Here is a 14,621-nt window from a genome sequence, read left to right as displayed (position 1 = left end):
TATCCGACAAAGCAGAAACAGTGTCCCTCTCACTCACCACTGCCGGTTGTTTACATGTCCTGACAGCCGGCTGTGGGGTGCCCCCGCCGCTAATATCTCCAAAAGTTGAATCTGTTCATCTGGAACTCTAATAACAATAATCATCATCACCATCATCACAAAATGAGAAAACAATCCAAAACACCAAGATAACTGAAACACAAAGTGCAAGAGAAACATAAAGAACAATCCATGATGCAAAAGTAAACCAAAACATAATAGACTCAAAATACTGGGTCCAACGGACCCAGAACCGTGACACATTTATGATTAATGGTTTCACATAGAGTGCAAATTTCAAGTTCCCAATTCATCCTAATACAGTTACTCATCATGCTACTCCTCCTCTTCCTCTTTTGTATATAACCCACACAAAAAAAATTTAAATACATGAAAACACACACACACACACACACACACACTCTCCTGTTTGATTTATTTTCAAACTTTAGTGGCGGTTCATTGACACAAATCGTGGCTTCTGGACACGTAACTGAACACTTGTCAATTATTACACACGCTGCCCTCTTGGTCTGGTGTTTCTTAAACTTTTCCTGCTCTCGTTAGCTCACATTTACAACGTGACATTAGAGCCAGATGTGTGTTGCGCAACTCCGCTGATCCGAGCACAGAAATCCAAGGTCCAACTATAGTTGGTGATCTTTCTCAACGAGACTCAGTCCTTCCTGAGCAGATCAACAGGTAAGATGCAACGGTTTCTCTCCTCTGCTTCACATAACCGATCATTTTATCAATTAGAGAAAATTGTTATTATATTGGAATCTTTTGAGAAAGACATTAAACAGGACACTAAAGATTAATTTCTTACTTTATCGTAAGTACATCGCTGGTTGTTAATTTAGTTTTCAGTTATAATTACTATTTTTTGATAACATTAACAGCATCAGATTTCTTTGTTAATTTTATTTATGGTATAGTTTTAATCATATTATAGCTTAATTTTCTGTATGCATAAAAGTTTGCATGTATCTATTTTAAAAAAACATTTTTAAGTTGTTGTGTTTTTTCACTTTTACTCATTTGTCTGATGACACTGAGTCTCTTGTTCTTCCGTTTTCTAATGATTAATGATTATGTGTGGAAAGTATTGATCCAAAAGCTCAAGGTTCAGAATACTGTAATTTCTTCTTCCTTCTCAGGTTTTAGGAGATAAAATGATCTATCTAAAGAGCTGTAAGCTCTTTTCATTCACCAGCAGTTTATTGATTAAAGAATAAGTTGTAGTTAATGTTTCGGAAATAAGGTGTGGTGTTAAGTCTTTACAACGTTTGCCTTCTTTTTTCAGATTAGTGGCTAAACGCTGTCATTAAAGATGGGAGACTGGGGATTTCTGTCAACCTTGCTGGAAAAAGTCCAGTCACACTCCACTGTGATTGGCAAGATCTGGATGGTCGTCCTGTTCCTGTTCAGAATCATGGTTTTGGGTGCAGGTGCTGAAAGCGTCTGGGGTGATGAGCAGTCAGATTTCATCTGCAACACTCAGCAACCTGGTTGCGAGAATGTGTGCTATGACTGGACTTTCCCCATCTCGCACATTCGTTTCTGGGTGCTCCAAATCATCTTTGTCTCCACGCCAACACTCATCTATCTGGGCCACGCCGTGCACATCATCCACAAGGAGAACAAGCTGAGGGAGCTGCTCTCCAGCCCTGGTGGCACCCAGTGCAAAAGGCCCAAATACACAAATGAAAGGGGGAAGGTGCAAATCAAGGGGAATCTACTGGGGAGCTATCTGACCCAGCTTGCGGTCAAGATAGTTATTGAGGCCGGCTTCATTGTGGGACAATACTATTTGTACGGCTTCGTCATGGTCCCCATGTTCCCCTGTTCGAAAAAGCCCTGCCCCTTCACTGTTGAGTGCTACATGTCTCGACCCACAGAGAAAACCATCTTCATTATTTTCATGCTGGTGGTGGCCTGTGTTTCTCTGGCTCTGAACGTCATTGAGATGTTCTACCTCATTTGCAAAAGGGTCAGGTGTAGACGTCGCCCTCAGAAGTTTACCTCTCCAGAATATCCTGCTAGCCTCTCAGGTCCAAGATGGCCAACTACAGAGGAAGCCCTCAAGCAGAACAGGATGAACGCAGATCTTGAAGCCAGCCACAGTATTGCAGGGAGCTTGGATGGGGCCAAGGATGAGAAACGACTACTGAGTGGTCATTAAAAACCACGTCTGTGACAATTAAAATGTATTATCTTGCTCAGTGCCTGCATTCAGATACATCCAAGGGACTGAAAGACAATAGAAAAGCTTTGTCATTCTGCATTAATATGTTAGTATGTGCTTAGAAAAGTCTTCACAGAATACATTGTTGTATTTTTACTTATATATTCTTCTAGTATTTGCTTCCATTCCATTGTATATGCCTGAAAATCTATTAATAAAAGGTGCAATACCAACATATTTATATTATAAGAGGAAACTTTAGCTGCCAGTTGTATTCTGCAAAATCATCAAATGCAGCAATTTACTGTAACATAGATTATAGCAGGAAAACTGTAAGATAAACAGTAAACTACTAGTAATCCTGCCATCAGTATTCTGCTGACAATATAAAAATTGTAACAGTTTAATGAGAAAAACTGTCTGTATGCCCGGTCATTGAACGTGTTCTCTAAGTTATTGTCTTGTTCATTTTCTATAACTTGATTTACCTACTGAAAGATAAGAATGATGGTTGTTTGTTATGTGTAAGCAGCTTTTTTCTATGCTTATTTGTTTGAAATAAATGACTTGAACTTGAAGAAACATTGCTTCTATCAATCTCTTGTCTTTAGATGTTCACACTTTTCAGTTCATAAGCCCTTATTTTGAAAAACCATGATTTACACACATTTTGTGTGACTTCATATCTACAACTAATAATTACTTTCATTATTCATTAGTTTTCTAGTTTTGGTTTTTCTAGTTTCAAGTTTTATTGTCATGTACAAATAAACAATGTAGCCACATTTACCCATAATGAAATTCTTTGGCTCGTGCTCCTCAGCTTTACATGAGCATATAGAAGTGTGCAGTTAAATTAAGAAGAAAATAACAGAAAATAGCAGTAATAATAATGATAAAGAGAAAAATGAGAAAAAAAAGTCTTAAATATTTAGAGAATTTAAGACAAGTAGTATTTACAGTTTGTGCAAAACTAGTGCAATGACCATTTAAGTGGCATTAGTTGAAGTGACAGTGTGTAGAAACTGGCAAATAACGTCAATCAAAGCCTCCCAGAGCTGATCATAGTGATATTAGCTGATAGTTTTGTTTAACATATTTTGAAATGCAATAATTTTACATTTGGCTAAACTTATGTAAATAATTATTTAATACAAAGTTGTTACATATGAATCATGTGGCGGCTGACTCATTTTTCCGTCTAAAATCTGGTATTTCTTCAGAGTGGGGTGTGGCTGTTAGGTTGACTGGTAATCGATCCCGCTATTCTTTCAAAGTTTATCTAAAGACAATGAGAACATCTACAAAAAATAAAAATATAAAGAAAAAAATGAAAGAAAGTTGGACTTCATAGATCAAATATATCAGCTCAGCGTATTTCAGTTCAATATTTCAATCTTTGTGAAGCTTTGTTCGGACTTTCAGCTTTTTTAAATGACAAAACGAACATGGGTCCTCACAAAGTGCAGCAGCGTCACTGCTTGACTGAACGTTCATGTTCACTGTAATCTGTTTGCGCCGTTTAGTCGTTGACTCTGTTACTGTTTGACTAAAAATGCATAACTGACAAATGTCGTTGAATTCAAAATGTTATAGAAGCTTATCATACAGTGATAATTACCACTGTATCATCTTATGAAACCAATGCAGAGAAAAAAAAATCGAGTAGATGCGGTTAACAGTTTGGCAATCATTAACATTTTCCATGTTCAGCCCAATTTTGTCTACATGAGATTTCTCATTTCCAGATGTCATGACAACGTGACAGCTCACACGCTTGCACAACTCCATCTAATCTAAAGTTCAAGGTATCATAGACAAGTCTGGTTTGGTACACTCGCTGCCATTCAGCTCTACAACTGGTGACTGATTCGCTTGTCTGCGAGAAGAGCTGTTAAACTCAAAGGTAAGCTACAGAATGACTTATTTAAAAATCCTCCTCATTTACAAGGCATTTATTTTTAATTATAATTGTGAACAGGCTAAACTTTTAGCAAATATATTGGAATAAGATTCAAATAATGTGATGATCTCATTATTTAGGTATCTTAAGATGCATCTTGTCATGTGTTGACTGATGAGCACTGATAGAGTGCTGAGGGTATTACTAAGAGTGTATGTATGTGAGATAAAATGACACACTATACATAATCTGTGACAATAAACATCTGATTAACTCAATTTTTCTCGGATTGGATAAATCAATGATATGCAGTTATGACACAGCATTAGTTGCTTGTACGTTCATCTTGTTTAAAATCTAGTCAAATATATTTATTCCACAGCTCCTACTTTAACCTCTTAACAGTCACTGGGGATTGTAGTACATGTGACTGGGCAGACTTTCTGCTGCTACTGGTGACATTTAACTATTTCCATTGATAGATTATAACAAACTACAAGTTAATGATTTTTAATAATAGAATACTTCAATCTATAAGTTTGAGAGACTCAAAATTTGAGGCAAGTTTAATCATCTGACTCTACAATTTAAGTTTAATTTAGGGTTTTGTCTCAGTTAGATATAATTTGAATATAATGTATATGCAACAGCTAAATAAACAAACTATCTCCTCAGCGAAACATTTATTTTCTAAATGGTCTGCCGAAGGCTAGATTTGATGAAACTTTGAATTTATTCACATCTTATCAGTCAATTAAGGATTTTTATTTGTTTTCAGAAACCATGGGTGAGTGGGGATTTCTGTCTTCGCTGCTGAATAAGGTCCAGTCCCACTCCACGGTCATCGGGAAGGTCTGGCTCAGCGTGCTTTTCATCTTCAGGATCATGATCCTTGGAGCTGGAGCAGAGAAGGTCTGCTTCTACTTTTTCATTTTTGGGGGGGAAGAATTATATGTAACTCACATACCTTAGGTACTTTTGTGAATTTTGGCCGTTCAGATTAAAACAAACAAACAAACAAACAAAAAATACGCCCTCTGGTGGGTATAACAAAAGTCCACAGTAAAAACAGCGTTGAAACTGAAAGTCAAATCATGCTTTGATAGCAGTAAATTTTCTTGACAACCAATCATTGGGTTGATTACAGTTGATATATATATGTGTGCATGTTGTTTATTTCTTAACTATTTCTTATTTATAATATGGGAATCTCAAGATAAATTTGCTAGGTTGCACTGACAGTGACAAAACACTGGTTTGGTACATTGAGGTTTTATTATTAAAGTTGATCTTACTATAGATGTATAGCAGCTATACTGTTAGCCTAATTCTATGATTTTATAGCCTGGTTGTTGTACAGAGTAATACTTTACAAAATATGTAAAATATACAATATATTTTTGGTTTGTTGTCTTAAAAGTGTAAACGCAAGGCAGTGGGATGCAATAATTTGATTATTTCAATAGTTAAGATGAGAATAATTCAAATTAACTTCATAAATTTTAAATATATTGTAGTCTTAAATGTACATATGCATACTGAACAAGTTAAATGCACTTAGAACATTTGGTTAAGCTAAGAAAATTTCCAAATCAGTTATTTTAACCTAAGCTGTACCAGGTCTGTGACTCTTTGCACCTACCAATGTGCACTGTTCATACTCAGGCAAATCAAGTGTACCAGTTATTCAATTAAAAAAGCACAGATAACTCTGTAAAATGAGTTCATTTATAAAACTAGTATGAAAGTTAGGTTAAATCAGCTTGCTTACTATATGTTAGGACATTATTTTGCACTTCTGTGTATAGGATTTGTGCTGCTGTGTGACTAAATGTAATACCTTAATTTAAAAATAATAATAACAATAATAATAATAAACACTGTCATCTGAACATTGCAGGTTTGGGGTGATGAACAGTCCAAGATGGTTTGTAACACCAAACAGCCTGGTTGCAAGAACGTGTGCTACGACCACGCCTTCCCAATCTCACATATACGATTCTGGGTCCTGCAGATCATCTTCGTCTCGACACCCACACTGATCTACCTTGGTCATGTCATGCATGTCATCCACAAAGAGAAAAAGCTGAGAGAATATATACAGACCCACTCTAGCAGTGAAACAACAAAAGTTCCAAAGTATACAAACGAGAAAGGAAAGGTGCAGATTAAAGGCAATCTGCTGGGAAACTACATGGTCTCCATAGTGTTCAGGATCCTCCTGGAGATAGCATTTATTGTGGGGCAGTATTATCTGTACGGGTTCGTCATGGACCCATTAATTGTCTGCTCCCGAGCCCCATGTCCCTACACTGTTGAGTGCTACATGTCTCGACCCACTGAGAAGACCATCTTCATCATGTTCATGATGGTAGCATCCTGCCTGTCGCTTTTGCTCAACGTGGTTGAGATCTTCTACCTGCTGTGTTGTCGCTCATCCAGACGAAAGGCCAAAACAGTGCCGATGACCGCCATTCCCCTTCACCCCCGTTTCACCAGTGACACCATGCTGAAAAATCAGAAACTTAGTCTCAATGATGTCAGTCACAGCACTGCCTGAGGAGTGCTGCTTTGATCCAATGTGCAGTATTTGAACAGTTAACTAGGGGCAAATAACAAAGAGGCTAATAGGGATACATTGCAAGAAGCTTTGGCACACGTTTGTAAAAAAGAAAAACAAACGTCTTTCACAGCTATTTATTTTAAATGGTTAAAATTCATGCAATAAACTCACACATCTGAAACATCCAAAACAATCTGATGTTTGGTATATTGTCACTGGAATAAATTGTTTTTGTCTCTTTTTAACTTACTTTTGGTTTTGTACATAATATTACAGATGCATGTTTGGGTATTAGTTGAAAAGTCTGATGTGTAGCCTGTGACTACATGGGCTAAATATCTAGAGACTAAATTTCTGAACCCACTGCTGATATTTTTTAACTGCTGCAGTTTGCATTTACTAAAAGCCATTTTGTAGCGCTAAGAAGGTAGGACTGTTAGCACTACGTTGCTTTATAAATGTCTTTTTTCTTTGTTTCTCTGATATACTGGTGATTTTACAGACATGGAGTTTTTGGAAATGTACATTTATGTCATTTAAAACGGTTTGCTTTTATGTTTTTATATTAATATATGCGACTTCATGTGGCTTGCCTTTGTACCTCATGTAATCTTAATAAATATTATTGAGAAAAAATATTTTTTCTGTTTATGTTTAATTATCTTTGTCTTGGAAACTCTTTCCTTTGATTTATTATGAATGACTCACTGAGAAGAAGTAAAACATCAAAGACAAATTTCAGATCTGTGAGGAGAAATAAATACCAATACTCAGATGTAGACTATCAGATCAAATGTGGATTATGAAGTTCTGTAACTTTACAAAGAGGATGCAAATGACTGTTGCAGTCTGTTGCAGCTCTGGGGTTCTTTATTTGTCCATACGGATTAGATGAATAAAGCATGCACATGATATAACTTTGCAGTTCTTAAAATCAATGCATAGCAGCTAAAGAAGTAAAGAAACAGCAGTTTGCCTACATTTTTGCCACAACTTATAAAGCAGTATGGCAATGTAGCTTTTAAAGCTTGTTCCCACTGCCCCCAAGTGGTCAACAACACACAACAGGTTTAATGAACACTTGAAGCATTTGAATAGCCCAAAAAATAACTTAAACTCACTGGAAAACATCATGAGGTTGAGGAAAGACATGAAGCAGAATTACTAAGGATGCAGGAAAAGAAAAGTGCTCAAAGAATCCAACTATACTTACACAGGCCTTCTTAATAATGAGAGTGATTGCTGTGGGCCTACTGTGTTGAAATGAGGTGGACTAGAAAAAGCACTACTTACATAAATCATGCTGCGTGTTCTTACTGTGTTATTTTATGTGAGCCACATAAAAGAGAAAAATATCACTGTGTTACCTAGGTAATCCTCAATTAAAATCATCATAAATCATGACTACCCTGTCCACTAATATTCTTTATATCTTCTTCTTGTAACGTGTAACTTGTGCCTTTATGTTATGTTATGCTAATTCCTGTTGATCATTGTTGATATAGCTAGTACTCGCAGCTAGTACTCCGTATGTATGGCTGGCAGCCTACTATCTATCTATCTATCTATCTATCTATCTATCTATTAAACACTAGATGGCGCCATTGGCTGTTAAATCTGAACGGTGGTGCCGTATGGATTTTTATGGTGACGCCCACTCAGCGACGAGTACCGGCTTCCTCCTTCTCACAATAACAACAGCTGGCCCCAGTTAAAGATGGCCGCCGCAACCGTGGCGGGGCTCGATGCCCACAGGATGGAGGAAAAGAAGTTGGAGTACTTCTCCTCCATCAACTCCATGGCAAAGAAAATAATGCAGGAGAGGGAGAAAATCAAAGCCAAGCACGGCTCGTCCTGGGAGAAAATGACGCCGCAAGAGCAGGACAACGCCATCGACAACTGGATGATGGATCCTCATATCCGAGCCCGATACGCTATGCACAGAGTTGAGCGTGAAGAAGTGGTCTGTTACCCTAAAATGCTCATTCAGACGGGTCTGAAGATAGTTCACTTCGGAGAAGAGGTACTTAAAAGACATTAGAGTTTGGATTTTGTGTGTTTTAAGGTGTGTTTTAGGGCGAGGATAGCCCGCTAACAAGAAAAGCCTGCTAACGAGAGCCACGTAGCCTCTAAAATATGTTGGTAAACGTCACTGTGGCGAGACGGCTGGCAGCAAATATGGTGTTTATGTCATTGTATAATGAATAGAAATATTTAACAGTGAGACATTGTATATTTTAAAGGGTTTAAAAAAAACATTGGCTTTATTTTTATATATGGTAAGAGCCACTGTATTTATGCGAGTTTCATTATTAATGTAATCGTTGCTTTGTAAAAGATAAATTCAAAAAAGTAGAGGTCGCAAGACAGTATGCCTTTATGGGCTTTAAATACTTATTTAATACTAATAACATATTTACTGTTTTATAATAGTAGGCATCAAAACATACACATCAGCTCACAGCAACACTTTTATATGAGTACATTAATTAAACATTGCACACAAATACTAGCTTTTTTTATATATCAAAGAAGCTATGAGCAGATTTTGACAAGTGTTTAACTCCTATAGCGAAAAACTGGCAGGTTTGAAGTGTCAGTTGTTGCCTTTTAACCGATAAACCAGTGTATCAAAAGGAAGTCTTACAATAGACAACTCTAGTCATTAAGGTATTTGTTGGCGCTAGGTTATAGAAAATACACACATCATATGTTACTTTAACCACCTAACCTAGTATAAATACCCTTAAATGCGGGCAGTGAGCACAATGACTGTCTAAGCTGAAACTGTAATCACAGCATGTGTTTCTGTGTTTAGGATATCACCTGGCAGGATGAGCACTCTGCCCCCTTTTCATGGGAAACAAAGGTAAAAATAAATGAAGAGGAGTGTCTTTTTTCCAGGATACATAAAGTATATCCTCCCTTACATGTCATTTCCATCTTTCAGAGTCAGATGGAGTTCAGCTTGACCTCAGGCCCTGCAGACCAGGGGATCTCATCTTTGCAGTCTGACTCAAAGGCTGCAAAGGTTACTCATTCCGGTCAGATTGGCAAGAGTGCAGCAGGAACAAAGGTAAGATGAGCCTCATATTTGAAGCAGATTAGGCATGCACATTTGGACGGGAAGTGTACAATGAGTGAAAAATCTGCAGTAGTCAAGCATAAAGTAGATGTGGTAATGTTTGTTTAATTTTAGGTAAAAATGGCAGAAATGTTAACTGTACATTTTTTTTTGTATTTCTTATGGTTAATGCATGACTATTGTGTGATTTTTGTATGTATTTTTTTTCACAGAACATTAGCTTGTTGTAGCCACAAAAGATTGTTTTCAGATACATTTCTTTCTGGAAAACCTTCACCTTTGCTCACATTTTTAAAAAGAGCTAAGTAGAACTCCTAAAGTAGGTTTTAGGAATTTTACCTGACAAGCCTCGCTTCACAGTATCTTAAGAATGCAGGACTGTGTGCATAACTGTTTCTGTGTGGTTGGGAAGGTGTCTGTCAGCGAGGGCCGGAGACCAGAAGAGGAGTCATCTTTCTGGAAGATCAGCGCTGAGAGGTCCAGGCTGGAGGGTGAGCAAGCTGATTTCCAGTCCCTGACCCCCAGCCAGATCAAGTCCATAGAGAAAGGAGAGAAACCCCTCCCATCCTACCTCCGACAGGTAAGCATGTAAAAATACCATCACGTCCCATTTACTGATTACAATCTGAAGGTTGGAACTTCTTCAAAAAAAAAGTTATGGATGATGCCGAATTCTCAGGAAAAAACATTCGTTATGATCTGTAAAGTTTCTGATAAATAACAGATGGAAAGCTCCAGCCTTAACATGTGTTATCAGACTGTCTTAAAATAGAATCTAGGCTGAAACGGCAATATCTAGCATCAGTGACGCCTCCACGAGTAGAAGCAGATGGCAAATGTAAACAAGCTACAGTTTAAAAAGGAAAGAAAAGAAAATTTAAAATTGATGCCAGGTTTCTTTCTGAATGTTATCCTTCTATACTTCTTTCTTTACATTTTCCCACAGGATAGCTCTGTCAGCTCCAAGGAGCCTGAAACTGCAGAGCACCACGCTCCAGCTCCCACTAGGTCCACCAAACATAGAGCACCCAAGCCTCCTGCTCCACCACCTCCCATCCCCACCGCTGTCAGCGCAACCCCGGCATCCATCTCCATCTCTCCAAACCCACCCCCACCTATCAGCGTCCCATCTTCGAATGCAGGCTGGGAGAGATCTCAGAGCACCCTGCCATCCGTCAGCAACACGGTCGATGAAGTGTTCACCTCCAGCCTGGTGTCAAAGCCTTCAAATGTCTCGAAAGAGAAAGAGAAGGAGGAAGAGGGCTCAGCCAATACTGACGTCAGCCCCACCTTTACCCAGGTAAGTTCAGTTTTCAGAGACTGCAAGTACTAAGTACATTTGAATTAAGCATTTGCTTTGGATTTCTTTTAAACACTAGCTAAAGATAAAACTAAAAGGCCCAGCTTTTTGAAGCTGGCTGCTTGATTTTAAGGTGACTGGGCATGAGATATGCTTTAAAAAGGTCATACTGTATCTGTTTATCCCAGTATTTACAGGCCCCTGATAATATTGGTTCTTGACCTGGTCCAGGCTTTCTAAAGGTCGGGTTTACATGTGTAGTTTAGAAAACTTTTTTTTAAAAAAACTTACCTTCAGAAAATGGTTATGTTTTTAGTTTTGGTTCATTATTGTTTGTACTGACACAGAGAAACTAACATAAGTTTTACATTAAACGGAAGACTCAGTGTTATTGATAAGGATGAAACCTGATATTGGACATTAACAGCAAACCTTCACATTTTGTGTCATAACATTAGAGCTGAGAGTTAACATGTAGTTGCTACATTTTCATTTTGTTGGTGTTGGACATAGTGGCTAAAGTCTATTACTGACCCATGTTTCTGTATTAAGGCTGCAGGCTGCTGTGTTATAGGATCAACGTAGATGCCACATAATGACAGTGTACGACTTATTCTGCTAAGAGACATCGCTGGTCTTTCACACCTGCCCTTTCTCCAACACGACCACCTTTGTTTCCTGTGTAACAAAAGACTAAGACTATGTTATATATGGTCCCGTGTTGGAGCCTAATCACATACCTGCATGACAACGCAGTTCTACAAAAAGCCAAAAATGCAAAGCCCAGTGACAGTAACGATGAGTGCAGGTAGAATACTGAATGGCTTGAACAGGACAGAGATGATTAAAAAAAATGCATGAGAAGGACAGACAAACTGTCACAATTATATGAGGCAAACACAAACCCTAAAGAGGGCCGATGATATGTGCAATCAAAGAAAGAGTCCCAAGCTTTAATAGCCCATGTGAGGCCCTTGTCACCTGACAAGCCTCCCGGGTCAGCCAGTCTTTAGCAAGAGTAGGACAGTGGAAGGGGCATTACCAAACAAGGTCTTTGTCTTTTATGACTTCTTTGTTGGTAGCCCAGTAATAGCTCAAACGCAGAGAGTCTCTGTACAGTGTCTTCTGCCTCACTGCTATTTATCAGGATCTCTCTGTTTCTCCCCTTTCAGTTTAATACAAGCAGCAGCATCCTGAAGACCGGATTTGACTTCCTAGACAACTGGTAAACCACAGCAGAACCCAGTCACCGCTCTGAATGAGTCATCCTCATCATCACTTTAAAGAAGGACCACACTACCATGACTACAGACATCCACGTCTAGATTTAATAGACACCATTCTTTAAAAATAACCACATTATGTTCTTGTAATCGTCTTCAGTGGGTAGTTAAGACATTATCTCACTGCCCCTTTCCTGGTGGATTTTTTTCCCCCTCTCTCTTCTTAGAATAGGATCGAGTCCTTAGACTTGCCAAACACTTCCACTTTTTACACTTGATATGAAGTCTATTGGAAATCCACTCAGAGAAAAATTGAAATCAATAAGTTTATCGATCTGATGTACACGCTGGTCACATAATCCTGCTGAATACAGTAACCTGATGATTTTGTTGTGTACATGTGCTGTGAATGCACAATTGATTTCACGCGTAGCTCCTAGACACGAGTCTATCAAATGAACAGTTTTATCCGTCAACATGGAACAAAACACTAAACCCATATCCAGATTTAAGTTAATATTTTTTGTTATTCTTTATCTCTCATGTTCTTTTTATTTATGCTTATATATTCCTGTAAACCTAAGAAATTTAGAGTAGCGTGTGATGTTGCAGTCCTGACCCACACAGTGCAATTACTACAGTAAAAATCTTGGGATTTTACCGTTACATCTCTTATTACTGCAGAATGTATTTAAAGCTTTTATACATACATAGAAATAGATGGTTGGTTTAAATGTAGCTAAATAGAAACCACAGCATTGTTCTGTTTGGCATTTGGAAAAAAAACACACAGGAGGGAAGAACAATTGGGAAGTGCTCAAACTTAATCATGGAAAAGTCATGGGCTGTATGTCCGGGCTGCTGTGGGAACCAGTTACAGATGTCCTGAATGGATTCAGCTACTTGGCAACACTTTCACCCCTCCCAACTTTCACCTTTGACCTCAAAATAATGCTGAACAAAACTAGTGTGCATAGTGTGAAATGATTCACACTGAACTATTGTGTCGTAGGTAAATGGGCAGGCTTGTAGTGTTTGGTGGCACTTGTGTCAGATCTACATGTAATGCTTAGTACATGGTTTTCTATATTTAGCTGCTCATTGTATCTTCTGTTACACACGTGCATCACATTCATGCATTTTGGGGTCACAGTTTGGAAGGAAATAAACAAATTATACTTAAACCTGGCTCTTATCTTTTTCATTCTATCACGAACCACATTCCTTTTTAATGGCTCCATGACACCCAAAAATAATATTTTCCTAAAATAGTAAAGACCATGATAATAAAAGTTTCCATGTGGAGGAAAAGGAAGCGGTCACTGCAGTAGTTTATAGTAGTAAAAACCTACATCAGAAGAAAATAACTCAGTGTTTCTCCATCTATGATTCCTAATCCATCGTGTCATTAGGGAGGAGAGAGACGGGTGCTGCAGTTGAAGGAAGTTTTGTGCTGCTCTGATAAAACATCTCATCAACCGCGTTCAGAATAATTAGACCTAAATCTACCATCTCCCTCCGGGGTGCAAAGCAACCACAATGCAGTGTGTATTTTAGGAAAGCAAGAGCGATATTCAGTTTCATGCATTATGTATGTTGTGAAGGGCTGGTGTAGGCATAGCTACTCAGCTCTCTCACACTGAAGTAAAGTAACATTTGTCAGTGTTGCTAGGGTTTGATGGACCTAAATTGTTTTTGTTTTTTTAACTTAAGTAAAGTCTGTACAGCAAATGTAAAGCTGCTTTTCTGTTTTAGTCCAGTGGTCATTTCACTAGCTGGGACCACATCCTCGATAACGATGGGCGATGAGGGATGAGGAAGTGTGAACTGGTGCTGCGGTTTGGGGAAGGCCTCGAAGGGGACTGGCGACGGCTCCCGGGCTGGCCAGATCCCCATGTACTAACGAGAAGTGAATGAAGGAAAAGAAAACAGGAGAAGAGGGAAAATGGGGGGGGCATGAAAATGAGAACAGCAGGTATTGGTGAAGGAGGAGTGGTCCCGCTCCTGAAATTCAGATGATATCTCCACCTAAAGCTTCATTAAGGCATATTTGTATAGATTTAAAAAATCTTTATATTAAGTGAACAGGCTGTTAGCAATGGCCATTTTATTGTGTCCAGGCAAAAAAGCATGGTTATTATAGTTTACTTAAACTAATATTAGATGAGAAAAAGCCCCTGGTCCCCCTGGTTCTATTGGGCCTCCTCCGGTGCATGGAGGGCCCTCGGGTCTCTGGGCCTGGGGCTCGGTCTGCCCTGGCTGCCGGTGGAGCCTGCGGGCTCGTTGTTGCAGCCCCCTGTGGCTTCTGCACAGTGGCTGC

At 38.6% G+C, this 14,621-nt stretch overlaps 3 protein-coding genes across 3 annotated transcripts; all 3 read left to right on the top strand.

The window, feature by feature from the left end:
- The first annotated feature begins 593 nt into the window (after window positions 1-593).
- Window positions 594-2,804, top strand: gja13.1 (gap junction protein alpha 13.1). The gene is made up of 2 exons (XM_003456619.5): window positions 594-741; window positions 1,346-2,804. The coding sequence occupies exon 2, from the start codon at window positions 1,373-1,375 to the stop codon at window positions 2,222-2,224; it is 852 nt and encodes a 283-aa protein (XP_003456667.1). The 5' UTR covers window positions 594-741; window positions 1,346-1,372; the 3' UTR covers window positions 2,225-2,804.
- A 1,172-nt stretch (window positions 2,805-3,976) lies between these two features.
- LOC100699698 (gap junction Cx32.2 protein) lies at window positions 3,977-7,132 on the top strand. The gene is made up of 3 exons (XM_003456618.5): window positions 3,977-4,133; window positions 4,909-5,042; window positions 6,031-7,132. Exons 2-3 carry the CDS (start codon window positions 4,914-4,916, stop codon window positions 6,688-6,690), a joined length of 789 nt encoding a protein of 262 aa, XP_003456666.1. The 5' UTR covers window positions 3,977-4,133; window positions 4,909-4,913; the 3' UTR covers window positions 6,691-7,132.
- Window positions 7,133-8,355: 1,223 nt separating this feature from the next.
- lg15h1orf198 (linkage group 15 C1orf198 homolog) lies at window positions 8,356-13,485 on the top strand. Its single transcript, XM_005461372.3, has 6 exons — window positions 8,356-8,716; window positions 9,512-9,562; window positions 9,644-9,769; window positions 10,191-10,358; window positions 10,725-11,078; window positions 12,251-13,485. The coding sequence occupies exons 1-6, from the start codon at window positions 8,411-8,413 to the stop codon at window positions 12,305-12,307; spliced, it is 1,062 nt and encodes a 353-aa protein (XP_005461429.1). The 5' UTR covers window positions 8,356-8,410; the 3' UTR covers window positions 12,308-13,485.
- Window positions 13,486-14,621: the final 1,136 nt, after the last annotated feature.

This window comes from Oreochromis niloticus, linkage group LG15, assembly GCF_001858045.2.
Source record: "Oreochromis niloticus isolate F11D_XX linkage group LG15, O_niloticus_UMD_NMBU, whole genome shotgun sequence".
Taxonomy (NCBI): domain Eukaryota; kingdom Metazoa; phylum Chordata; class Actinopteri; order Cichliformes; family Cichlidae; genus Oreochromis; species Oreochromis niloticus.
Note: the sequence above shows the minus strand (reverse complement) of the source record. Positions and strands in the feature narration are given on the sequence as shown.

Coding starts and splice junctions, on each gene's coding strand:
- gja13.1 (XM_003456619.5), top strand. CDS start 1,373: ATGGGAGACTGGGGATTTCTGTCAACCTTGCTGGAAAAAGTCCAGTCA.
- LOC100699698 (XM_003456618.5), top strand. CDS start 4,914: ATGGGTGAGTGGGGATTTCTGTCTTCGCTGCTGAATAAGGTCCAGTCC. Junction 5,043..6,030: donor TTGGAGCTGGAGCAGAGAAG/GTCTGCTTCTAC, acceptor TGAACATTGCAG/GTTTGGGGTGATGAACAGTC.
- lg15h1orf198 (XM_005461372.3), top strand. CDS start 8,411: ATGGCCGCCGCAACCGTGGCGGGGCTCGATGCCCACAGGATGGAGGAA. Junction 9,770..10,190: donor AGAGTGCAGCAGGAACAAAG/GTAAGATGAGCC, acceptor GTGGTTGGGAAG/GTGTCTGTCAGCGAGGGCCG. Junction 11,079..12,250: donor TCAGCCCCACCTTTACCCAG/GTAAGTTCAGTT, acceptor CTCCCCTTTCAG/TTTAATACAAGCAGCAGCAT.